The following is a 26,488-nucleotide window of genomic DNA, read 5'->3' as shown; positions in this document are numbered from 1 at the left end:
GCAGGAGGATTCTTAACCACCAGGGAAGTCCTACATTTTGGTCTTTAATCCACTTTGAGTTTATTTTTGTGTATGGTGTTAAAGAATGATCTAATTCTATTTATTTACATATAGCTGTCCAGTTTTCCCAGCACCACTTACTGAAGAGACTGTCCTTTCTCCACTGTATATTCTTGCATCCTTTCTCGTAGATTAATTGACCATAGGTGTGTGGTTTTATTTTTGGTCTTTCTATCGTGTTCCATTGATCTATATGTCTCTTTTTCTGCGAGTACCATACTGTTTTGGTAACTGTAGCTTTGTAGTATAATATGAGGACAGGGAACCTGATTTCTCCAGCTCTGGTGTTCTTTCTCAAGATTGCTTTGGCTATTTCAGGTCTTCTGTGTTTCCATACAAATTAAAAAATTTTTTATTCTAGTTCTGTGAAAAATGCCATTGGTAACTTAATAGGAATTGCACTGAATCTGCAGATGGCCTTGGGCAAATAGTCATTTTGACAATGTTGATTCCTCCAATCCAAAAACATGATATAGCTTTCCATCTGTTTGTGTCATCTTTGATTTCTTCCATCAGCGTTTTATAGTTTTTGGAGTACAGGTCATTTGCCTCCTTTTCTAGGTTTATTCCTAGGCTTTTTGTTTTTTTGTTTCTTGGGGTTTTTTTGATGCAATGGTAAATGGGATTGTGCTTTAATTTCTCTAAATTTTCATTGTTAATGTACAGAAATACAACAGATTTCTGTGTATTAATTTTGTATACTGCAACTTTACCAAGTTCATTGATGAGCTCTAATAGATTTCTGGTTATGTCTTTAGGATTTTCTATGTATAGTATCATGTCATCTGCAAACAGTTACAGTTTTACATCTTCTTTTCCAAGTTGGATTACTTTTATTTCTTTTTCTTCTCTGATTACCTTGGCTAGGACTTCAAAACTATGCTGAATAAAAGTGGCGAGAGTGGACATCCTTCTCCTGTTCCTGATCTTAGAGGAAATGCTTTCAGCTTTTCACCACTGAGTATGACAGTAGCTATGCGTTTGTCATATATGGAGTTTATTATGTTGAGGTATGTTCCCTCTCTGCTCACTTTTTGGAGAGTTTTTATCATAAATGGATGTTGAATTTTATCAAAAGCTTTTTCTGCATCTATTGAGATGATCATATAGTTTTTATTGTTCAATTTGTTAATGTGGTGTACCACACTGACTGACTTGCAGATATAGGAATATCCTTGCATCTCTGGGATAAATCCCACTTGATTATGGTGTATGATCTTTTTAACGTATTGTTGGATTCAGTTTGCTTGTATTTTCTTGAGGAATTTTGTGTCTGTGTTCATCAGTGATATAGGCCTGCAGATTTTTTTGTCACATCTTTGTCTGGCATCAAGCTGATGGTGGCCTCATAGAATGAGCTTGTAAGTATTCCTTCCTCTGCAATTTTTGGAAATAGTTTCAAAAGGATAGGTGTTAACTCTCCTTTAAGTGTCTGATAGAATTTGCCTGTGAAGTTATCTGGTCCTAGACTTTTGTTTATTGGGAACTTTTAAATCACAGATTCAATTTCAGTACTTGTAATTGGTCTGTTCCTATTTTCTGTTTCTTCCTGGTTCAGGCTTGGGAGATTGTACCTTTCTAAGAATTTGTCCATTTCTTCTAGGTTGCCCAGTTCTTTGGCATATAGTTGCTTGTGGTAGTCTCTTATGGTCCTTTATTTCTATGGTGTCAGTTGTAACTTCTCCTTTTTAATTTCTAATTTTATTGATCTGGGCCCTCTCCCTTTTTTTCTTGATGAGTTTGGCTAAAGTTTTATCAATTTTTAAAAATATTTTCAAGGAATCAGCTTTTAGTTTTGTTGATCCTTTCTATTGTTTTTATAGTCTCTATTTATTTCTGCTCTGACCTTTATACTTACTTTCCTTCTACTAACTTTGGGTTTGTTTGTTCTTCTTCCTCTGGTTGCTTTAGGTGTAAAGTCAGGTTGTTTATTTGAGATTGTTCTCGTTTCCTGAGGTAAGCTTGTATAGCTATAAACTTCCCTCTTAGAACTGCTTTTGCTGTGTCCCTTAAGTTTTGCATTGTCCTGTTTTTGTTTGCATTTGTCTTTAGGTATATTTTCTGATTTCCTCTTTGACTTCTTCAGTGATCCATTGGTTGCTTACTACAATATGTTTAACCTCCACGTGTTTGTGTTTTTTGCAGTTCTTTTTCTTGTAGTTGGTTTCTAGCCTCATAGTGTTATGGTCAGAAAAGATGCTTGATAAAATTACAATTTTCTTAAATTTACTGAGGCTTGCTTTGTGGCCCAGCATGTGACCTACCCTGGTGAATGTTCCATGTACACTTGAAAAAAATGTGTATTCTGCTGCTTTTGGATGGAATGCTTTATGAATTTCAATCAAATCCATGTAGTCTTAAGGTGTCATTTAAGGCCTGTGTTTCTTTACTGATTTTCTGTCTGGATAATCTGTCCACTGACGTTAGTGGGGTATTGGAGGACCCCATTATTATTGTTACTCTCAATTTTTCCTTTTATGTCTGTTAACATTTGCCTTATACATTGAGGTGCTCTTATTTTGGGTGCATATATTTACAATTGTTATATCATCTTGGACTGATCCTCTGATCATTATGTGGTATCCTTGTTTGTCTCTTGTAACAGTCTTTATTTTAAGGTCTATATTGTCTGATATGAGTATTGCTACTCCATCTTTCTTTTGATTTCCATTTCCATGGAATACCTTTTTCCATCCCCTCACTTTCAATCTGTATGTGCCTATAGATCTGATGTGGTTGTCTTCTTAGCAGCATATATATGGGTCTTGTTTTTGTATCCATTCAGCCAGCCTATGTCTTTCAGTTGGAGCATTTAATCCATTTACCTTTAAGGCAAATACCCATATGTATGTTCTCATTGCCATTTTGTTAGTTGTTTCGGATTTGTTTTTGTACGTTTTTTTTCTCCTTTTGTCTTTTGTTCTCTTCTCTTGTGATTTGATGGCTTTCTTTAGTGTTGTTTGGATTCCTTCTTCTTATTTCTGTGTATATCTACTATAGATTTTTGGTTTACCATGAGACTTTGATGTAGCAATCTATACATATAATGATTGTTTTAAGTTGTCGATCTCTTAATTTCTAATGCATTTGAAATATCCTGCATTTACACTCTCTTCCTTTCACAATTATTGGTTTAGATATCATATTTGTGTGTGTGTATGATTTCCTACCTTTACTGTATGCCTTTATTGGTGAGCTTTCCCATTTCATAATTTTCTTTCTTCTACTTGTGGACTGTTCTTTTCTGCCTAGAGAAGTTGATTAGCATTTGTTGTAAATCTGGTTTGGTGGTGCTGAATTCGCTTAGCTTTTGCTTGTCTGTAAAGCTTTTGATTTCTTCATTGAATCTGAACAAGAGCCTTTCTGGGTAGCATATTCTTGGTTGTAGGTTTTTCCTGTTCATCACTTTAAATATATCATGACACTCCCTTCTGGTCTGCAGAGTTTCTGCTGAAAAATCAGCTGATAACCTTATGGGGGTTCCCTTGTGTGTGACTTGTTGCTTTCCCCTCATTGTTTTTTAATATTTTCTTTTAGCTTTAATTTTTGTCAATTTGATACAATGTATCTCGGTTGTGTTCCTCCTTGGGTTGATCCTGTATGGTACTCTCTGCTTCCTAGACTTGGGTTACTGCTTCCTTTCCCATGTTAGGGAAGTTTTCAGCTATTATCTCTTCAAATATCTTCTCAGGCCCTTTCTCTCCTTTTTCTCCTTCTGGGACTCTTATAATGCGAATGTTGGTACATTTGACATTGTCCCAGAGGTCTCTTAAACTATCCTTTTTTCTTTCCATTTTTTTTTTCTTTATTCTGTTTCACAGCAGTGATTTCCACCACTCTGTCTACCAGTTCACTTATTTGTTCTTTTGCCTCATTTATTCTATTGATTACTTCTAGTGTATTTTTCATTTCAGTTACTGTATTTTTTTTAAATTTATTTTTATTTTTGGCTGCGTTGGGTCTTTGTTGCTGTGCATGGGCTTTCTCTAGTTGCGGCAAGCAGGGGCCACTCTTTCCTGTGGTGCGCAGGTTTCTCATTGTGGTGACTTCTCTTGTTGGGAGCACGGGCTCTAGGTGCGCGGGCTTCAGTAGTTGCAGCTCATGGGCTCTAGAGCGCAGGCTCAGCACCTGTGGCGCACGGGCTCAGTTGCTCCGCGGCATGTGGGATCTTCCCAGACCAGGGCTTGAACCTGTGTCTCCTGCATTGGCAGGCGGATTCTTAACCACTGCGCCGCCAGGGAAGCCCCAGTTATTGTATTCTTTAACTGTGTTTGGTTGTTCTTTATTTTTTCTAATCCTTTGTTAAAAACTTCTTGTAACTTCTCACTCTGTGCTTCCATTCTTTTCCCGAATTCCTGGATCATCCTTCCAATCATTACTCTGAACTCTTTCTCAGGTAGATTGCCTATCTCCATATCATTTAGTTGTTTTGGGGTTTTACCTTATTCCTTCATCTGGAACATATTCCTTTGCTGTCTCATTTTGTCTAAACTTCTGTTTGTATTTTTATGTATGTGGAAGGTTAGTTATGTGTCTTGACCTTGAAGAAGTAGCCCTCTGTAGGGGATGTCCTATGTGTCCCAGTAGTACAGCTCCTCTCGTAACTCAATGGCCAGTTATCAGCTGGTCCCACGGTAGGTTCTGACCTGTGTTTGTGGACTCAGTTCCACAGGTTTTGGGACTGTGAATTTCTTGCTTCTATTGTCTGCCCCCTGGTGGGTGAGGCTAGTCTAGAGGCTTGTGGGGGCTTCCTGGTGGGAGGGGCCGGTGCCTGCCCCCTGGTGGGCAGAGTTGGGTCTTGGCCCTCTGGTGGGCAGGGCCATGTCAAATGGCATGCCTAGAGGTGGCTATGGGCTCAGGAAGTCTTCAGGAAGCCTGTCTGTTGATGGGTGGGACCGTGTTCCAGCCCTGTTGGTTATCTGGCCTGACGTGTCCCAGCACTGGAGCCTACAGGCTGTTGGGTGGGGCCAGGTCTTGGCACTAATGTTCCAAGCAAGATGTCAGCCTTCAGATGATTTCTCCCAGATATGTTCGCCACCAACTTTTATGCCCTAAGAGAGAGCCACAGCCACCCCCTGTCTCCCCAAGAGGCCCTCCAAGACCAGCGGGCAGTTCCGGCCCAGGTTCCTTTGAAGTCACTGCTTTTTCCCTGCGTCTTGGTGATCAAAAGACCTCGTGTGCACCATCCAAGAGTGGAGTCTGTTTCCCCAAGTTCTGTGGAGCTCCTGTGATCAGGAGATGCTGGCCTTTAAAGCCAAATGCTCTGGCGGCTCCTCCTCCTGATGCCAGACCCCCCAGCTGGGGAGTCTAATGTGGGGCTCAGAACTCTCACTCCTGTGGGAGAACTTTTGTGATATAATTATTCTCCAGCTTCTGGGTCACCCACCCAGGGTGTATGGGATTTGATTATATCATGAGTGCACCCTTCCTGCCATCTCATCTTCTCTGTCTTTGAATGTAGAATATCTTTTTCGTAGGTTCCAGTCTTTTTTATTGATGGTTGTACGGCAATTAGTTGTGATTTTGGTGTTCTCATGGGAGGACGTGAGCTCAAGGTCTTCTACTCTGCCACCTTGTTTTCTCTCCTGGCCCGATCAGAATGGGGTGCTGGCTGGGACTAGGCAGAGCTGCAGCACCCAGCTTGGCATCAGCAGTGCCAGCAGCTGCTCTCCAGGAGCACGGCAGATCCCTCGCTGCCTGCAGCCAGGTGTTTTTATACAAATCCCGGTGGCAGGAGAGGAGCTCAGCTTCGCTGGACTGGTGATCTCAGCTGCAGCCTCAGTCTCTGGTGTGAGCCGGGAGTCCCAAACATCCCATCCTAGTCAACAAAACTGCTGAAAAGAAAAACTTTTTTCTTTTCCAGCTTGGGTCCTGCAGAGAGAGCCTACAAATTAACTGACAGTTGACACACTTACTGGAGAAGAGACATTTAAACTTGCACGTGGGAGTTGCTCAGTGATAGGTAAGTCTGCCTCAACAGGTTTTTAATGCAGATGAAAGCACCCTACTCGGGAAAAAATCATCACAAACAACATTATTAGTAAGGAAGATAAGCGAGCACCAGGACTTAGGTAAGAAGGCACAGGCTAACTCTACTTTTTGTGCACATGCAAGTCAGGTTTATGATCAGGACTGCTCTTATCTGTAAAGCTACAAACTCCCAGGCCTTGAAGGGAAAATATAACACCAGCTACCAGTCTTTTGGTTGTAGAACAAGAATGCATGGACAATGAGAACCCTTTTCTGGATTGGTTCCATCGATGCTTTGTCCTTGAAGTTGGGAAGTACCCTGCCAGTAAGGAACTGACTTTTAAAATTCTTTTTATAATGAACAATGCCCCTGGCCACCCAGAACCCTATGAGTTCAACACCAAAAGTGTCAAAGTGATCAACTTGCTCCCAAACACAGTATCTCTAATTCAGTCTATAGACCAGGGAGTCATAAGGGCCTTTAAAGCTCATTACACACAGTACTCTATGGAAAGGATTGTCAGGGCTATGGAAGAGAACCCCCATAGAGAGAACATCATGAAAGTCTGCAAGGACTACACCACTGAAGCTGAAGATGCCATTGTTGTTATAGAAAAAGCCATGAAAGCTACCAGGCTCGAAATAATGAATTCCTGCTGGAGATAAATTTTGCCCAGATGTTGTGCATGACTTCACAGGACTAAGGACAGAGCCGATCAAAGAAATCATGAAAGAGACTGTGGATATGGCAACAAAGGCTGGGGCGGGGGGCGGGGGGGCAGTGAAGAGTTTTAAGATATGAATCTTGAAGAAATTCAAGAGCTAACAGACACTACACCAAAGGAATTAAGAGAAGATGACTTGATGAAGATGAGTGCTTCCTAACCAGTGCCGTACAATGAGGAAGAAGACATAGAAGAAGCATTGCCAGAAAACAAACGACATTAGACAATCTGGTAGAAGGGTTCTGCTTATTCAACACTGCTTTTAACTTCTTTTACAACATGAACCCTTCTGTGATATGGGCATTGAAACTGTAGCAAATGGTGGAAGAAGGACTGGTACTATGTTAGAGAAATGAAAAAGCAAAATTCAAACAGAAATTATGATGTGTTTCCATAAAATTACACCAAATATGCCTGCCTCTCCTGCCTACCCTTCTACCTCTTCCACCTCTGCCATCCCCGAGACAGCAAGACAAACCCCTCCTCTTCCTCAGCCTACTCAATGTGAAGACGATGAGGATGAAGACCTCTGTGATGATCCACTTCCACTTAATGAACAGTTAATAATCACCATGCCATACACTTAATAAACATATCTGTTGTATATGTGTGTGAGTGTCTCCATGTGAAAATAGTACTGTATGGCAAGAACTGTATGAGACACTCGTGTCATATCATCATTGCCTAACTATTCATTGTGTAGAGCTTCGTGTGCAAGACTTGTATTGAAGTGGATAGCCTACCCATACATAGGCATAAAGTGAGTGATATTTAATATATACTGTTCTATAACTTTGCTTTCAAAGAATTACATTACTGTACAGTATGACACACTCTCACTCTCATAGTTGGAGAAACTGCATATCAGCTTATCATCACAGGTAAGTGATTTTTCTTAAGAAAAGTAACAGTGTTTCCAATATTGTATTATGAATATGACAGTAATACTGTATGCCATAAAAATTTTATAACAATGCATTCACTAGTATAAAGGCTATGCTACCATGAAACAATTGTATCAGTTACACTAGGCTAGCAAAAAGATTGCTGGCTTCTTCGTTATCAATGCATAAATCATCATAACTGTAAGAAAATATAAATTATTCACATTATCTTTTCATTTTTGATGTCTAGTGTTAATAATACATATAAGATCTATGGTGTTTTGCATCATATAAGACAATGTTGATATAGGTACTAACAGACAGATGATTTAGCTTATAAACAGATGACATAAACTTACAGTAATGATACAGTACAGTACTGTAAATGTGCTTTCCCCTTTTTATGCTTTTCTTAATAACAGTTTTACTCTAGCTTATTTTATTGTAAGAACACAGCATATAATACATATAAAATACAAAATGTGTGTTAATCGACTGTTAATGTTATTGGTAAGGCTTCCAGTCAACAGTAGGGTATTAGTAGTTAAGTTTTGGGGGAGTCAAAAATTATATGAGGATTTTCAGCTACAGGGGGCTGAGAGTACCTAACACCCATGTTGTTCAAGGGTCAGCTGAATATTAAATGTGTTGTGTTGCAAAGGTTCCCCTACATAGATGTCATACTGAAATATATGAAAACTACACAAATTGACCTTTGGGAAACATATCTAAGAATTGATACATGGAGATCTGATTGTAATAATCTGGGGAAGAAATACAATTACAGTGTGCTTTACCTCCTGGCAACTGGCTCCAACAGGAACCAAGTATATCTACTGACTTTAAAAAGCTATAGGCTGCTCTGGGAATTAACATATTATATTTCTAAATTAGGCTGATATTACAATTACAAAGGACATGTGGCCAGGTGCAGATCTGTAGTTATAACCAATTTGTAATAAGGAATAGAAGCTACAGTATACTACTTTTTCAGTCAATAACATACTCTTGGACTACCTTATTCAATTTAAACACTTTCAACTGAAATGACTTCTAACTCATCTCACCTTTACTTTAGTTTGCTATAATACAATATATTCATTCATTCAAAAGAATTTTAATGGCTACTCTCTGTTAACTAGGCATTTTTCTAGGATCTTGGGATCTAATGGTTCTTTGATATTTCAGAATTTTATCACAAAATATAATTCACCAAAACTAACCTCCTCCCACTCCCAAGGACCTAAATAACCTATACAGTATTTTGAAGAAAAAAAAACCTTAAAATACTGTATATTTAACAATATGAAAGCATTTAAACGCATTCTTGAGTATATACAGAGTAGCAAAAGATCAATATCTTGCTAAAGAGTTTAAGATAAATTTTTCTGTATCTGCATTTGAATTATAATTTCATTAAATTCAATACAGTGAACAATATGTGACACAGTCCCCGTATATGTTTATGATGTATTCAGCTCGTAAGTTTTACCACTCCGTATCAACAATGGCTTTTGCAAATACATAGTCTGTCCCTCCAAAACACGTAATACCATCTTTCAAATAGAATTTCCATTTGTTCTTGCTTCGATGAATCTTGTCATACTTGCAGACTATTAAATTATCAGTGTCAAACAGGTCTGGCACATCCTGCTCACTAACATCATCTCTAGAATTTTTATTTATTTGTTTGTTTGTATGTTTATTTATTTATTTATTTTGAGTTTAAATTTTTACTTTTCAAATTGGTTATGCAATAAAGTCTCAAGCAAAGTGAGTAAGCATCCTATTTATGACACTGTTTTAAGCCACCTAATTAAAAGCATTATATAGATATTTAAAATTGAAACTGACAATATTTATTAAAACTTCTAATCATCACAATTATATTTATATTTATTTATTTCTAAGTAGCCTCAGAAGATATCAAATTCTGCTTTAAATTAATACATTCTAATAATCCAAACTGTATTAGATATACTGTTTAAAAAAATAACAGAATGATGATTTTAAAAGTCTTTGATTAGGTCAATAATCTCAAATATTGGGACAAAATGTTTAGGAATATGAAATGAATGCCTTCTGAATAATTTCATTTGCTACATTTTATTCATTGTTGTTTCCCCCTCATTCTGTTTTCATATATGAAGTGTTTTTATAACAAATCTTGGCTTCCTCTTTTTATTTGCCTTAGAACAATAGTTCTCAATAGTTCTTATACATTAGAATATCACCTGGTGAGCTTTAAAAAAGTCTCTATATCCAGGTCACATGCCTTACAAAGTAAATCAAAATGTCTGGGGGATGTGGAAGGGAGCCAGGCATCAGTATCCCCATGAGATGTTAATGTGCAGCAATGTTTGGAAACTACTGTCTTAAACTCTTAATAATCATTCCATCACGTGTTAGTGCTGTGAAGGTCCAAGATACATACTACTTTTAAATCTACAGTCTGAATCACCTGTATTGCAAGCCTGGCATAGTAGTTAGTATAGTAGCTGGTGAGTAAACCTACTACTTGCACCTTAACTTATATCTTATCTGGCTTTAACTTCTATTTGCAACATATAAAAACACATGTAGTAACAACAACGAGATTATTTTTTAGTGAACAGTAGTCCCACAGAAATGTTTCAGAATCTAGGAGTTTTTGCATTTTAGAAGTTAATACAGTGCATATACCTTATATTCTATCATACCCCAAAAGAAGCTGGGGCAGCCCCCTGTAATCAAGAACATTAACATTTAACAGCAATGCATACAGATATTCACACTGACTGTGATAAATAAAAATTGTAAGTATCCTCATGTTATTTTAGGCCAGGTTTTGGAATTTCAGAGCTTTTTGGATTACAGAAATGAAGACAAGTGATTACGGAGTATATCTGCATAGGTGACAATTTAAGGTCTCCCCTACCTCCCATAAAATGTGAATAAATAGTCTGAAAGCCACTGACAGAATGTTTCTGTAAAACGTTTTCATACTGCTGCTAGAGTAAAGGTGAACACCTGATGAGAAAGACATATATTGAACAGCCTGTGTTTGAATGTTTACTTTGACATGTGTTTATAGTACTTTTTTAATTAAAAATAAACACTACTGCTACTACTAATAAAAAGCCTAACCCCATCTTACTAAAAGAGTGGACCTAGAAGAAAACCAATCTTTGTTGTTAGTGTTGAAAGTCAAGAAAAAGGAACACCTAATTCAGAAAATAGAAATCTTAATTAAATCAAAGGCAGAACGTTAAAACTGGAATTGATGGTCGCCTAAAGCATGACATGAATTGAGTTCACCATAAATAAAATAAAGAAATAAAACTGTAAAAGTATCTCAACATTTACAGTGTAAAGCTGCTTGAGTGAATATTTTAGTGAAAATGGAAAATCATGCAGAAAAAAATGGTTTCTGCAAGATTAATTTGTGAAGACTAGTAAAGAAAACATGTATTCTTAATGGAAATCAGATTATCTCATGTAGAGTGTCCCAAATAGAAGTTCAAGTTTTACACACACACACACACACACACACACACACACACACACACACACACACACAGAAAATGGGAAAGGGGCGGGGGGGGTGGAGGTGTGTGTGTGTGGATATGTCAGTGGTGGGGATCCATGTAAAATAATTTTGGGAATTCTGGATTGAATTAAGTTAAGGAGATCTTTCTCCATTAGGATTTCTAAGAACCTTAAATAAGTTAATATGCTTTCACAATCTCTAAGGTAGGTATAATAAGCAGCCTGCTCACACTTCCTTGACCTCCAACCCTTTTTTCTTTAAAAAATTTAACAAGACTAGTATTCCACAGAACATGAAATTGCTGGAGACGTATTTATAAATTCAGGAATTTTAGATGGTCTTCAAGAATGAATGTCAAGAGTCAACTTCTACTTCACACCATAAATTTTCTTATTCGTATCAGCCATCAGTGCTACTACCTCCATGCAATGTAATAAAATTCCCAAATGAATGAGATTAATTTTGGAATTAATAGCATGGATTATCATATAAATGAGAAAACAGTGTATCTTCTCTTATACTAAACACCAAGTCAAAACAAAACTTAAAATAACATATTCACCATTTACAAGTGTAAGCAGGCAGTTTGTATAAATATTGAAATGCTATACCTCATCAAATTCTTCAGTCATTTTTCTGATGATTTCTGCATTCTGCATATTTCGAAACATCTCTATTCTCACAGTACCTGTGGAACAACAGATTTTATAGTTAATCTTTTTCTATCCCATGCTAAAAATTAAATTTAACCTGAGCACTGTTTGAAAAGTTTTATATGAAAGTGTTTGGGTTTTTCTTACTTCCCCCAAACTTCTATCTATTCTAAAGGAATCCCTTGTTTAAGAATTTAAAAGTTCTTCAGACATTAAAAAAAAAACCTGAATAGCCTATGAATTAGACAAGTATAAGGAAAAATATTGAGAGAAGTGTTGAAGAAGGAAAAGACAAAGACATAAAACAATGAATTTATACGGTAGAGAAGCCTAACCAGACATATAGCTGGCTGCCTTAGTCTGAAAAACATCCAAGTATAGAGAGTGTTATCTCCCTTCAAGGCTCCCTCTGATATTTTTTAATCATCAGAATACTCTTCGATAAATTAAAACTACATGTCTCATAATCTAACAACACATTTCAGTTAAATCTGTTTTTTTGAACATGAATAGTTGCTCAGTAACTTCTACATAAGGATCAAACAACCAAAGAAAAAGTTAACCTCTTTCAACATTTCATTCTTTCGTACTACTTTTACCTTACTTTATTTTTATCTCAAATATGGTTATGTAAATATTATCACTCTTATGAGAATGAGTGGTTTATATTGAAAACCTGTGTTAAAAATAACATTTAAAGAAACTGAAATAAGGTTCAAAATCAACTTAGGTGCAAAGAATTCCGGCCCAATAATTAAATGAGGTTCAGTTTCAACTGTTTAAGTATAAAATACTCAAGTTAAAAATCACAAGAATAACACTCAATGAATCAGTAAGAAAATAATTACTTTATAACCTCTGACAGGCTCCTTGCCAGTGATTACCAGCTCCAACTCAAATCACAATTAGGAATGTAGGTGGGAAGAGTCTCTGAAATGTACTGTACTCTTATAGGAAAGACCATGGAGCAGTAGGATAGCCACTAAAAGTCAAAGTATGATTAATTCAGAGTCCCAACAAAAACTACAATGGAACATTTGGCACTTATTAAACTTAATTTAACTGAATTAAAATCTATAAAATGAGAAAAATGATATCTGCCCTGTCGTTTAATCAGAATCATTTAAAAGCACAGTTTATTTACTGATACATAGCTCTCATTCATTTTCTGGATGATGAATTAAGTACCACCAATGGATATTCCCAATATTCAACTTTAGAGATGACAGTCTAGGTTGGAAGGTGGATGAAAAGGAAAAGTATTTTTAAAGAGTTCTTCCCCAACATGCAATTTCTGAAACAAAATGAGAAACTTTTTATCCTGATTTTATTTTTTTATGTGAAAAACAGTAACGTAGAGAGTATTCAACAGTGTTGAAGACAGATTGCTTACGTACTACAATACAGCCTTTATTTTCAGAGGATTTTAAAAAATTAAATAAACAAGAAATGTGCTAAACTGATAACTGTAACTAATCTCAAATAAAAGTAACTTTCTGTTAGACATTCTTAAAATCACTCAAACAAAATTGTTTCTATTTAACCTTGTTTGGGTCATGAAATATTCTGTCAATCTGAAATAAGATTCCCATAGATAAAAAGCATGTAATTTCAGGGGTTAATTCATGGTACTCTTGATAAGTAAAATTACATTCATAAGTACTAATAAAAAAGCAAAAGAAGTAAAATTAGATGTTAAAATTTTTGAACATGGGAAGAATTAACTCTTCTTCTCAGGGAGATGGAAATATTTTATATTTTGAATGGAATGTCATTACATGGTTGTACACATTTGTCAAAAACCATCTATCTGTATACTGTGTGTGAATTTTAATGTATGGAAATTAGATCTTGGCAAAGTTGATTTTTTAAAAATTCAAGAAAAGGGACAACACTAATTCTACTACTTCATTAATAAGTTGCACATATCACTCTTAAAATACTCCCAGTGTAAATAATGTTCAACTACTCTATATCCATGATTGACATGGCAGTTTTCATATTCAGTGGAGTCTTAACTATACTTTCAATAAAATAGCTATGTTAGTTCATAAAGAGAGGACTATTTCACTGCATCAATTTAATGCGGTAAAGTGAAGGGCAACCAAACAGTAACTAGCATTAAAAGCAATATGAAAAAAACAACCTCATGCTTAGCATCTTTAAAGATGACTACAATATACAAATATCAATTACTAATAAAATAAAATCAGATGTTTAAAAGCCATAATTTTGAAAATGAACAGAAGCTTGTTACTGATTTTTCTTTTAAGGAAGAAATTCCTTCTCCTGCCACAATGACTATTCCAAAGATTAGCCTATTTACTTATTTTCCAACTGTTCATTCTTCTCCAATTGGGTACCACAACTCTACAGAAACTGCTTCCTCACACCAGCTGTCTCCGAACTGCTACATCAAACAGTTTTTCCTTAGTAATAATCTATCTAATGTATTTAAAGAATTTGTTTATTTTATTGGTTCCCACAGCAGTATATATTTACACTATATTCTCTGATGACTTATTTTTATTTCTTTCACCTACTTTTAGTCATTTAACCTGAGTACATACAGGTAATTTCTAAAGCTCCATCCAAGCATTCTTCTTTGCCCTTTTACATTTTCTAACCCAGAGATGGTCCCTACCTATCTAGCTCACCCACTAGAATAAAGTATGGCAGAGACCACTACTTACTGATCTTTGTATTCCCCCATGAACCTTGAAAAATGCCTGACATGTTAAGCTCCTCTGTCCTATTAAGCTTTCTTTGACAAAGAAAAAACTCTTGCCCTAATTCAACACAAATGTTCAAAATAAATTAAAAAGCTAATCTTAGTTCATCTTTGGATTCTTGGTTCTTAAAGATGCATATTTCTAATAGAAGATTATCCTAAGATTATGGATAGTAAAGGTAAATAAAAAAATGTGAAATGATTCAGATTCATGGAAACATAAATATCTGAAAATAAAGAATAAAAGAGAAAAGATCATCTTCCACTCTCTTAAATACTAACAAGTTATCTATGAGAATCCTAAAAGAATAAGCCACCAACATACATATTTTATATTAAAAAGTAAAAGTTCGCTTGAGCAGGCCCTCCTCACAAGATTGTACTTTTAATAAAGCAAAAGGAAGAACTTTCAAAATTGTCATTTTAAACTATGAATAATTTTAGAAATGGAAGTAACATCAGAAAACTACCATCAAGTTCTTAATCATTTAAACTATGTCAAATGCTGGTAACAGCAGAAATTGATACAATCCCTGTGGTATGCAATTTGGCAAATGTCTACCAAAATTACAAATTTACATCCTCTTTTGTCTTGATATTGTACTTGTTACAAAGTATCCATAAAATCACACATGTGCAAAATAATGAATATACAAGGTTATTCCCTGAAGCACTGTAACAGTAAAATAGGAAAAAACCCCATATGCCCATAAACAAGAATCTGATTAAATAAGTAAATATGGTGATGATAACGACAATGGTGGTGGCAGCCTACATCTGGGTGCTCACCATCTGCCAGGCATTGTGCTAAATAAGTGCTGAAACTTCCCAACAACCTTATTCAGAATACAATTTTTCTCCCATTTTACAGATGAGAAAATTGAGGCACCTAGAGATTTAGCAACTTGTAAAAAAGGTTTTCCAGCAGCACATCCATGGCCTGCATGAAGGCAATCTGGCTATAGGTCCATGAAAACCACTGCTTTTAATTGGCTCTTAAAGTCAATGGAAGCCATGGAGACATAAAAAACAATAAAGCTATCTATGACTGATACGAAAAGACCTGTAGGATATATTAACACCTGAAAAAAGAAGGGATAGGTTCCAGTTCAAGATGGTGATGTAGGACGACCCTGAACTCATCTTCTACCATGGACAGAATTAGTCTAGTTACATATGGAAAATTTTCCTCTTAAAAAAACATAAAGGCTGGCTGAAGGACAATTATACATCAGGCAAACGAGAAGAAAACCACATCAAAGCAGGTAAGAGAGGCTGCCACAAAATTTCACCAAATATGCCACAAAATAAACCCGACCTACAGCACAGGGAACCACAAGCGGGAGGGAACTCAAAATCAGAGCTTCCCCCTGAGGACTGAAGGGCTCAAACCCCACATCAGGCACCAAAAATTTTAAAGACATGCACTTGAGAGATAAGCCACCCACCCCCCGACCCCGGCCAACACATCTAATTTTGAAAACCAACAGAGCCTCACATCCTGAGACCCACAAGACAACACCAATCTGGTAGAAAGCTCTTAAACGGCCTGCACAACTTGGACTCATCCACCCAGGGCCCAGCTCAGAGGCAGCCTAAGGCAACTCAACTTGAACTGAATACGGATCACCTGCTTACATTAAAACCATGGCCTAAGGGGCAGGCATCCAATTTAACACACACATCTAGGAGCCTGCTGAAACACTCTCTGGGGATGGAGAATGGCAGGCACCATCTCACACTTCCCCTTTGCTGTGCTCCAGAGCACCAATATCTCCCGAAAGGGAGACTACATGTGCCTGGTGCCCTAATTTTTGCGGCTGCTGCCCAGGACATGATTCTTGATCGCCTGGCTCTAGAGGCCAGGGGAGCTTGCATTCCTGATCACATGCAACTGTAATAATCAGTGTCACCCAGAATGGAGCTCATACCCATCTGGTGCCCTGATTTTTGTGACTGCTACCAAGGATCACCTTTACTTCACCTGGCTTTGGTGGCCAGTGGGGCTGACGTCTGTAGGTACTGCAACACTGTAACCAATGAAGAAAGAGTTCTAAACCAGCTACCACCTCCAGGGCACAGCAAGAGGCAACAGATCCAAGAACTCAGTCTTTCTGTGAAAGAGACCTATTAGCTAAACATTATGACTGTGGCTTGAGGGGCAGGGTTCTCTTTAAACATGCATCTAGGGGTTGACTGTAATCCTTTTCAAAGATTTCAGAGGGTGGGCACCATCTTCACACTCACTCTCTGCAGTGTTCCAGAGCACCAGTGTCTCCTGGTGAGAAGCTTGACATGCATCTGATACCCTGGTTTCTGTGTCTAATACCTGGGACATTTTGCAACTGGAGCCCAGGGCCCCCTGATCACCGGGGTCTGGTTGCAAAAGGGGCTTGGGTACCTGGGTTCCATGGGATTGTGGCAATTAGAGGGATGGTTCTGGGCAGGTTACCACACGTTGCTCACTGCACAGACAGCTGGCTGAAGCACATTTCCCGGTCTATGAAAGAGGCCACTTTGCTTCTCCTGCAGCTTTGGATTGAGAAGCAGGCTTCAGGGTTTTTTTTAACATCTTTATTGGAGTATAATTGCTTTACATTGTTGTGTTAGTTGCCGCTGTATAACAAAGTGAATCAGCTATATGTATACATATATCCCCATATCCCCTCCCTCTTGCATCTCTCCTCCCACCCTCCCTATCCCACCCCTCTAGGTGGTCACAAAGCACCAAGCTGATCTCCCTGTGCTATGCGGCTGCTTTCCAGTAGCTATCTATTTTACATTTGGTAGTGTATACATGTCAACAGGATTCAGGTTTGACACACATGTAGTGGCATATGGAGCGGCTCTAAAGGAACATAGACTGTGGATGTCATTTTGGCACTCTCCTTTTGCCTTGCTCCAGCTCACTGTTATCTCCTACAAAGAAGTTATACACTCATCTGAAGCTCTGATTTTTCTGACTGCTGCCCAAGGTATACTTCCAGATTGCCTGGCTCTGGTAACCAGTGGGGCTTATGCTTGCAGCCTTTCAGGACTGCATATATTATATCTACATACTTTTAAAAACTGCTAGCTGATGGCCTGGCTTCTAGTCAGTCTGAATCTAGGTGCTGAAATCTTCCACTTTGGGACAGTGACAGGCCTTGGCACACCCTCAACTACTGGGAGCTATTAAAAATATATTAGGATGCTTGGACAAGCAAAGAGGTTTGAGAGACGACCAATAGTTGGGGCGAGGCTGAACAAAAAGGTTCATCTCCTACACAAGGCCACTCCTTCAAGACTGGGAGGGGGTGGTTGTTTCATCCACTGTATATAAACCAATAGAGAGAGTCAAGCAAAATGAAGAAACAGAGGAATATGTTCCAAATGAAAGAACAACAAAACTTCAGGGGGAAAAAAAAAAAACTTTAATGAAATAGAGATAAATATTTTACCTGATAAAGTAATGGTCATTTGATATCCATCAAATGGGGAGAGTAATGGATAAATACAGTGAAAACTTCAACAAAGAGACGGAAAACATAAAAAAGCACCAATACAATTCACAGAGATGAAGAACACAATAACTGAATTGAAAAGTACACTAGATGGGTTCAAGACTAAATGAAACAAAAGAGAAAATCAATCAACTTGAAGACAAGGCACTAGAACTTACCCAATCACAGCAGCAAAAAGAAAAAGGTCAAAGACAGCTTAAGTGATGCACGGGATGATACCAAACATACTAACATTCACATTTTAGGTCTCCCAGAAGAAGAAGAGGGAGAGAAAGGGGCAGAAAACAGACATTCAAGTCCAGGAAGCCTAGAGAGCTCCAAAAAAGAGGAACTGAAAATGGCTCACAGTAAGACACATTATAAATAAAATGTCAAAAGTTAAAGACAAGAAGATAATATTAAAAACAATGAGAAAAACAACTAGCTATATACAAGGAACTCCCATGACACTATGAGCACACTTTTTAGCAAAAACTCTGCAGGCCAGAAGGGAATGCATGATATATTCAAAGTGCTGAAATAAAAAAACTTCCAACCAAGAATACTATACCTGGCAGAGTTCTCATTCAGAATTCAAGGAGGCAGAGTTTTTCAGAGATGCAAAAGCTAAAGGAGTCCATCACTACTAAACCAGCCTACAAGAAATGTTAAATGGATGTCTTTAAGCTGAAAGGAAAGGGCACTACTTAGTTATCAGAACACATATGAAAGAATAAATCCCACTTAAAAGTAAATATATAGTAAAGTAGTGGATTAATGACTTATGAAGCTAATATGAAGGTTAAAAGGCAAAAGTAATAAAAATAAGCATGACAATAATTAAGGGATACATAAGATTTTTAAAATATAACATGAAAAATATAAAATGTGGACATTGCAAAGAGTAAAAACGTTAAGCTTTAAAACAGGATGGATGAAACTTAAGTTGTTACCAACTTAAAATGCTGTTGTAAGTGTCATGACAACCCAAAGCAAAAACCTATATTATAAATACACAGAAGATAAAAAGAAAGAAATATATACATATCACTAAAGAAAGTCATCAAACTATTCGGTTGGCCAAAAAGTTCATTATGGAAAAATGTTACGAAGATGTTAACATGTTACAGAAAAACCTGAATGAACTTTTCAGCCAACCCAATACAAAGCAGGAGAGGCAGAGAAGAAAAAAGGAACAAAGAGTAACTATAAAAACAACTAGGAAACAATTAACAAAATAGTAATAAACACAAACCTATCAGTAACTACTTTAAATGTAAAAGGACTAAATTCTCCAATCAAAAGACATGGAGTAGATAAGTGGATAAAAAAACAAGTCCCATCTATATGCTGCCAACATGAGGCACCCTTTAGATGTAAGGACACACACAGACTGAAGTAAAGGGATGGAAAAAAGATATTCCATGCAAACGGAAACCAAAAGAAAGCTGCAGTAGATATATATATATATATACCACACGTACCAGACTTAAGAGAAAATTAATGGTATAGATACAATAAAAAATAATAGTAAAGGAGTTGTCCAACAAAAGGATATAACATTTGAAAATATTTATGAACCAAACATATAAAACAAATATTAAAAGAACCAAAGGGAGAAAGAGAAAGCAATACAATTATAGAAAACTTTCATACCCTACTTAAACCAATAGACAGATCATCCAGACAGAAAATCAATAAGAAAACAACTGCCTTAAATGACATTAGACCAAATGGACTTAACAGATATTTATAAAACATTCCATCCAAAATCAACAAAACATATATTTTTCTCTAGTGCACAGGGAACATTTTTTAAGATAGATAGTTTGGCCATAAAACAGTCTTAATAAATTTAAGAGGACTCAGTTTTGGCTGAAAAGATGGCAGAGTAGAAGGACGTGAGCTCACCCCTTCTGACAAAAACACCAAGATAACAACTAAATGCTGAATAACCACTGACAAAAAATCAGAAAAAACAAAAACAAAAAAAAACCCCAGAACACTGGAAGCTGCCAAAAAAGATACCCTACATCCAAAGACAAAGAAGAAGTGACAGGACAGTAGGAAGGGCACAATCGCGATAAAATCAAATCTCATACCTGCCATGTGGGCGACCCACAAACTGGAAAATAACTATACCACAGAAGTTCTCTCACAGGAGTAAAAGTCCTGAGCCCATGTCAGACTTCCCAGCATTGGTGCCTGGCAAAAAGAGGAGGAGCCCCCAGAGAATCTGGCTTTGAAGGCCAGCAGGGTTTGATCACAGAAATTCCATAATACTGGGAAAACAGAAACTCCACTCTTGGAGGGTGTACACAAGGTCCCGTGTGCAACAGGACCCAGGGAAAAAAGCACTGACCTCATAAGAGACTGGGCCAGACCTAACTGTTAGTATTAGATGGTCTCCTGTGGAGTTGAGAGTGAGGCTGTGGCTCACTGCTGGGACAAAGACACTGGGAGTGGTGGTTCTGGCGAGTACTCATTGGTGTCAGCCCTCCTGGAGGCCACCATTTCCTCCCAAAGATCTAGCCCCACCCAAAAGCCCATAGGCTCCACTGCTGGGAGGCCTCAGGCCAAACAACCAACAGGGCAGGAACACAGCCCCACCCATCCACAGACAGTCTGCATAAAGTCTTCCTGAGCTCAGCCCTTCCCACCAGAGGAACAATACCCAGCTCCACCCACCAGTGGGCAGGAGGCCCACAAGGATGCGTGCACAAGCATCTTAGCCTCATCCACCACAGGGGCAGACAGCAGAAGCAAAAAGAACTACAATTCTGCAGCATGCGAAACAGAAACGGCAATCACAGAAAGTTAGACAAAATGAGATGGTAGAGGGATATGTCCCAGATAAAGGAACAAGATAAAACCCCAGAAGAACAATGAAGTGAAGTGGAGATACGCAATCTACCAGAAAAAGAATTCAGAGTAATGAGATTGAAAATGCTCCAAGATCTCAAAAAAAGAATGGAGGCACAGATTGAGAAGATACAAGAAATATTTAACAAAAACCTAGAAGTACAGAACAAACAGATGAACTATACAATAAGTGAAATGAAAAATACAATGGAAAAAATCAATAGGAGAGTGAGGCAGAAGTGAGCTGAAAGAATGGTGGAAATCACTGCCGTGGAACAGAATAAAAAAAAAAAATGAAAAGAAACAAGGACAGTCTCAGAGATCTCTGGGACAACATTAAACACACGAACATTGAAATTATATTATAGGAGCCCAGAAGGAGGAGAGAGAGAGAAAGGACATGAGAAACTATTTGAAGAGATAATAGCTGAAAACATCCCTAACATGGGAAAGGAAACAGTCACCTAAGTCCAGGAAACGCAGAGAGTGCCAGGCAAGATAAACCCAAGGAGGAATATGCCAGAAACACAGTAACCAAATTGACAAAAGTTAAACAAAAAAAAACTATGAAAAGCAAAATGTGAAAAGCAACAAACAACATACAAAACAACTCCCATAAGGTTATCAGCTGATTTCTCAGCAGAAACTCTGCAGGCAAGAAGAGAGCGGCACGATATATTAGGTTGGTCAAAAAGTGCCTTTGGTTTTTAAGTAAAAATAAAAGACACATTTTTCATTTTCACCAACAACTCTATTGAACAACGGATTCATCCCTTTGTTCCACTACCTTCTGCCATTTTTCAGGCAACTTAATTCCATCTTCCCAAAACTTATCTTTTTGAGCAAAGAACTGTTCCAGGTGCCTTTTACAGTCTTCCAGGGAATTGAATTTTTTCCATCAAGAGAATTTTGCACTAATCCAAAGGTGCAATGTCTGGTTAATACAGTGGGTGAATCAGAACTTCCCATCCAAGCTGTAATAGTTTTTGCCTGGTCATCAAAGACACACATGGTCTTGCGTTATCCTGATGGAAGATTATGCGTTTTCTGTTGACTAATTCTGAACACTTTTCATTGAGTGCTGCTTTCAGTTGGTCTAATCGGGAGTAGTACTTGTTGCAATTAATTGTTTGGTTTTCTGGAAGGAGCTCATAATAGAGGACTCCTTTCCAATCCCACCACATAGACAACATCACCTTCTTTGCATGAAGACCAGCCTTTGGTGTGGTTGGTGGTGGTTTATTTCGCTTGCCTGACAATCTCTTCCACTCCACATTATTATCCAGTATCCAATTTTCATTGCCCGTCAAAATTAGTTTTAAAATGAAACGTTTTCATTAAATTGCAGTAGAGAATCACATGGGAAAATAGGGTCAAGAACGTTTTTTTTGCTTAACTTACGTGGAACCCAAACATCAAAGCAATTCACATAACCAAGCTGGTGCAAATGATTTTCAATGCTTGATTGGATATTTTGACTATGTCGGTGACCTCCCGCGTGGTATACCGTTGAAATTTCCAGCACAAAACTTCGCAAACCACCTTTGACATGTTCAATCAGACACAGCACCTTCTCCATACACTGCACAAATTTTTTGAGTGTTGCAGTTGCGTTTTTACCTTTCTTGAAATAATAAAGCATAACATGCAGAAAACGTTGCTTTTTTTCTTCCATCTTCAATATTAAATGCTACACAAAAATTCACCAATTTTGATAAGTCTTTTTTAAAATGCACGCTGATATGACAGCTGTCAAATACAATCTAACAAAACTGTTTTGAATGAAGTTAAAGCCAACTAAGTGCTACCAGAGCCATCTTACAGAAAAAACTGAACAAACCTTTTGGCCAACCCAATATTTAAAGTGATGAACGGGGAAAACCTACAACCAAGAATATGCTACCCTGCAAGTCTCTCATTCAGATTCCACGGAGAAACCAAAAGCTTTACAGACAAGCAAAAGCTAAGTGAATTCAGTACCACAAGACCACCTTTACAACAAATGCTAAAGGAACTTTTCAAAGTGAAAAAGAAAAGGCCACTACTACAAACGAAACTACTAATAGAAAAGCTCACTGGTAAAGGCAAACATAAAATAAAGGTAGGAAATCATCTGCACACAAATATGGTATCAAAACCAGCAACTGTGAGAAGAGAACACAAATGCAGGATACTGGAAATGCATTTGAAATTAAAAGACCAGCAACTTAAAACAATCTTGTTTATATATAGGCTGTTATATCAAAACCTCACTGTAATCACAAACTGCAACTCTACAATAGATACACATACAAAAAAGAAAAAAGATTCAAAACACAACCCTGAAGTTAGTCATCAAATCGGAACAGAAGACAACAAAAGAGGAAAGGAAAAAAAAGACCTACAAAAAGAAATCCAGAATATATAACAAAATGGCAATAGGAACATACAAACCAATAATTACCTTACATGTAAATGGATTAAATGCTCTAAGCAAAAGACACAGACAAGCTGAATGGATACAAAAACAAGACCTGTACACACGCTGTCTACAAGAGACCCACTTCAAATCTAGGGACACATACAGACTAAAAGTGAGGGGATGGAAAAAGGTATTCCATGCAAAATGAAAATCAAAAGAAAGCTGGAGTAGCAATACTCATATCAGACAAAATAGACTTTAAAATAAAGACTATTACAAGAGACAAACAAGGATACTACATAATGATCAGAGGATCAGTTCAAGAAGATATAACAATTTGTAAATATATATGCACCCAGCACAGCAGCACCACAATATAGAAAGCAAATACTAACAACCATAAAAGGAGAAACCGACAGTAATACAACAATAATGGGGGACTATAAGATCCCACTTTCATGAATGGACAGATCATCCACACAGAAGATCAACAAGGAAACACAGGCCTTAAATTTCACATTAGACCAAATTGGTATTTATAGAGTATTCCATCGAAAAGCAGCAAGATACACATTCTTCTCAAGTGCACATGGAACATTCTCAAGGACTGATCACATGATAGGTCACAAAGCGAACCTTGGTAAATTTAAGAAAATTTAAATCATATCAAGCATCTTTTCTGACTACAAAAATTATGAGATTAGAAATCAGTTATAAGAAAAAAACTGTAAAAAACACAAACACATTGAGGCTAAACAATATGCTACTAAAGAACCACTGGATCAGTGAAGAACCAAACAGGAAATAAAAAGATACATAAAGACAAATGATAATGAAAGTACGATGATCCAAAACCTATGGGATGCCATAAAAGCAGTTCTAAGAGGGAATATGATCTTACCTCAGGAAATAAGAAAAATCAGATAAACAACCTAATCTTATACCTAAAGGAATTAGAGAAAGCACAAACAAAATCCAGAGTTAGCAGAAGGAAAGAAATCATAAAGATCAGAGCAGAAATAAATGAAATAAAAACGAAGACAACAACAGACAAGATCAATGAAACTAAAAGCTGGAATGCAAGGATTTCTCGTTATCTCTGCAAATCAATCAACGTGATACACTACATCAACAAACTGAAGAATAAAAACCATATGATCGGCTTCCCTGGTGGCGCAGTGGTTGAGAATCTGCCTGCTAATGCAGGGGACACGGGTTCGAGCCCTGGTCTGGGAAGATCCCACATGCCACGGAGCAACTAGGCCTGTGAGCCACAACTACTGAGCCTGCACGTCTGGAGCCTGTGCTCCGCAACAAGAGAGGCCACGATAGTGAGAGGCCTGCGCACCGCGATGAAGAGTGGCTCCCGCTTGCCGCAACTAGAGAAAGCCCTAGCACAGAAACGAAGACCCAACATAGCAATCAATCAATCAATAAATAAGTCTTTAAAAAAAAAAAAACAAACCATATGATCATCTCCATAGATGCAGAAAAAGCTTTTGACAAAATTCAACACCAACTCTCCAGAAAGGGGGCATAGAGGGAACATAACTCAATATAATAAAGGCCATATATGACAATCTACAGCTAACATCATACTCAATGGTGAAAAGCTAAAAGCATTTCCTCTAAGATCAGAAACAAAACAAGGATGTCCACTCTTGTCACTTTTATTCAACAGTTTTGGAAGTCCTAGGCATGGCAATCGGACAAGAAAAAATAAGTAAAAGGAATCCATATTGGAAAAGAAGACTTAAAATGTAACTGTCTGCAGATGACATGATCCTATACATAGAATATCCTAAATATGCTGCCAGAAATCTATTAGAGGTCATCAATGAATTCAGTAAAGTTGTAGTATACAAAATTAATATGCAGAAATCTGTTGCATTTCTATACATTAACAATGAAAGACCAGAAAAAGAAATTAAAGAAACAATCCCATTTACCATAGCATCAAAAATAATAAAATACCTAGGAATAAAACTACCTAAGGACACAAAAGACCTGTATTCTGAAACTTATAAGATGCTGATGATAGAATTGAAGATGACACAAACAGACGGAAAGATATACCATGTTCTTGGATTGGAAGAATCAATATTGTCAAAACGACCCAAGGCAATCTACAGATTCAGTGCAATTCCTATTAAATCACCCATGGCATTTTTCAAATAAACTAGAACAAAAAAATCTTAAAATTTGTATGGAAACACAAAAGACCCTGAATAGCCAAAGCAATCTTGAGAAAGAAAAATGGACCTGGAGAAATCAGGTGCCCTGACTTAAGACTATATTAGAAAGCTACAGTCATGAAAACAGTATGGTACTGGCAGAAAAACAGAAATATAGATCAATGATAACAGGATAGAAAACCCAGACATAAAACTACAAACCTATGGCCAATTAACTTACAACAAAGGGGGCAAGCCTAAACAATGGAGAAAACACAGTATCAATAAATGGTGCTGGGAAAACTGGACAGCTAAATGTAAATAAATGAAATTACAACATTCTTTAACACCATACACAAAAATAAAATCAAAATGGATTAGAGAGGGGCCTGGGCCTGGCAGGCAGCCAGTGGTTTTGCATCAGAGACCCACAGCAAAGTTATTTTTGACTTTAGTCTCACATCTTGCTGCTTTTTAAAAATACCAAGCCAGGGGGCGGAGTCAAGATGGCAGCAGGGGAGGACACGGAGTTCGCATCTCCCCACAACTAGGGCACCTGCAGGATGCTGGTGGGGGACCTCGACACCCAAGGAGACAGGAGGAATCACCAAGTGACCGAGTAGGACGAGGGAGGAATTAGGGGGGAAGAGAAGTGGAGAGGCTGAACAAGACCGGTGCCCCTGAGGGGTGGCTGGGAGGGAGGAGGGGTTCCCATGCCTGGAGGACCCTTGGGGGCTCGAAGGATCAGGGCGAAGAGTGCCTACTGTCTCACCTGCCTAACTGGGACCCAGGAAGGCTGTGGGGCTCCTGGGCTGGGTCCTCTGCCCTCCAAGGCCCCTTCTGGACTGCGCTGGTCCTAGGGGCATAGGAGGGAGACAGGGGGCGGGGGGAGAAGAGAAGAAGCAGGTAGAAGGGGCCCTCTGGGAACGGAGGATCACGGGAGGCGAGAAGGGCATTTCCCCCACCCACTCGGGCCCCGGGAAGGCTACTGGGCTCCCAGGCCTGGTCCTCCGTTCT

At 37.8% G+C, this 26,488-nt stretch overlaps 1 protein-coding gene across 3 annotated transcripts in view; it reads right to left on the bottom strand.

The window, feature by feature from the left end:
* STAG1 (STAG1 cohesin complex component) overlaps positions 1-26,488 on the bottom strand; it is a 430,559-nt gene that overhangs the window by 184,723 nt on the left and 219,348 nt on the right. For all 3 annotated transcript variants that reach the window (XM_061194629.1, XM_061194628.1, XM_061194630.1), the window contains one exon: positions 11,780-11,856. In XM_061194629.1, the coding sequence (XP_061050612.1) occupies positions 11,780-11,856 (77 nt within the window). The remainder of the gene's footprint in view (positions 1-11,779; positions 11,857-26,488) is intronic.

Source organism: Eubalaena glacialis, chromosome 6, assembly GCF_028564815.1.
Source record: "Eubalaena glacialis isolate mEubGla1 chromosome 6, mEubGla1.1.hap2.+ XY, whole genome shotgun sequence".
Classification (NCBI taxonomy): domain Eukaryota; kingdom Metazoa; phylum Chordata; class Mammalia; order Artiodactyla; family Balaenidae; genus Eubalaena; species Eubalaena glacialis.
Note: the sequence above shows the minus strand (reverse complement) of the source record. Positions and strands in the feature narration are given on the sequence as shown.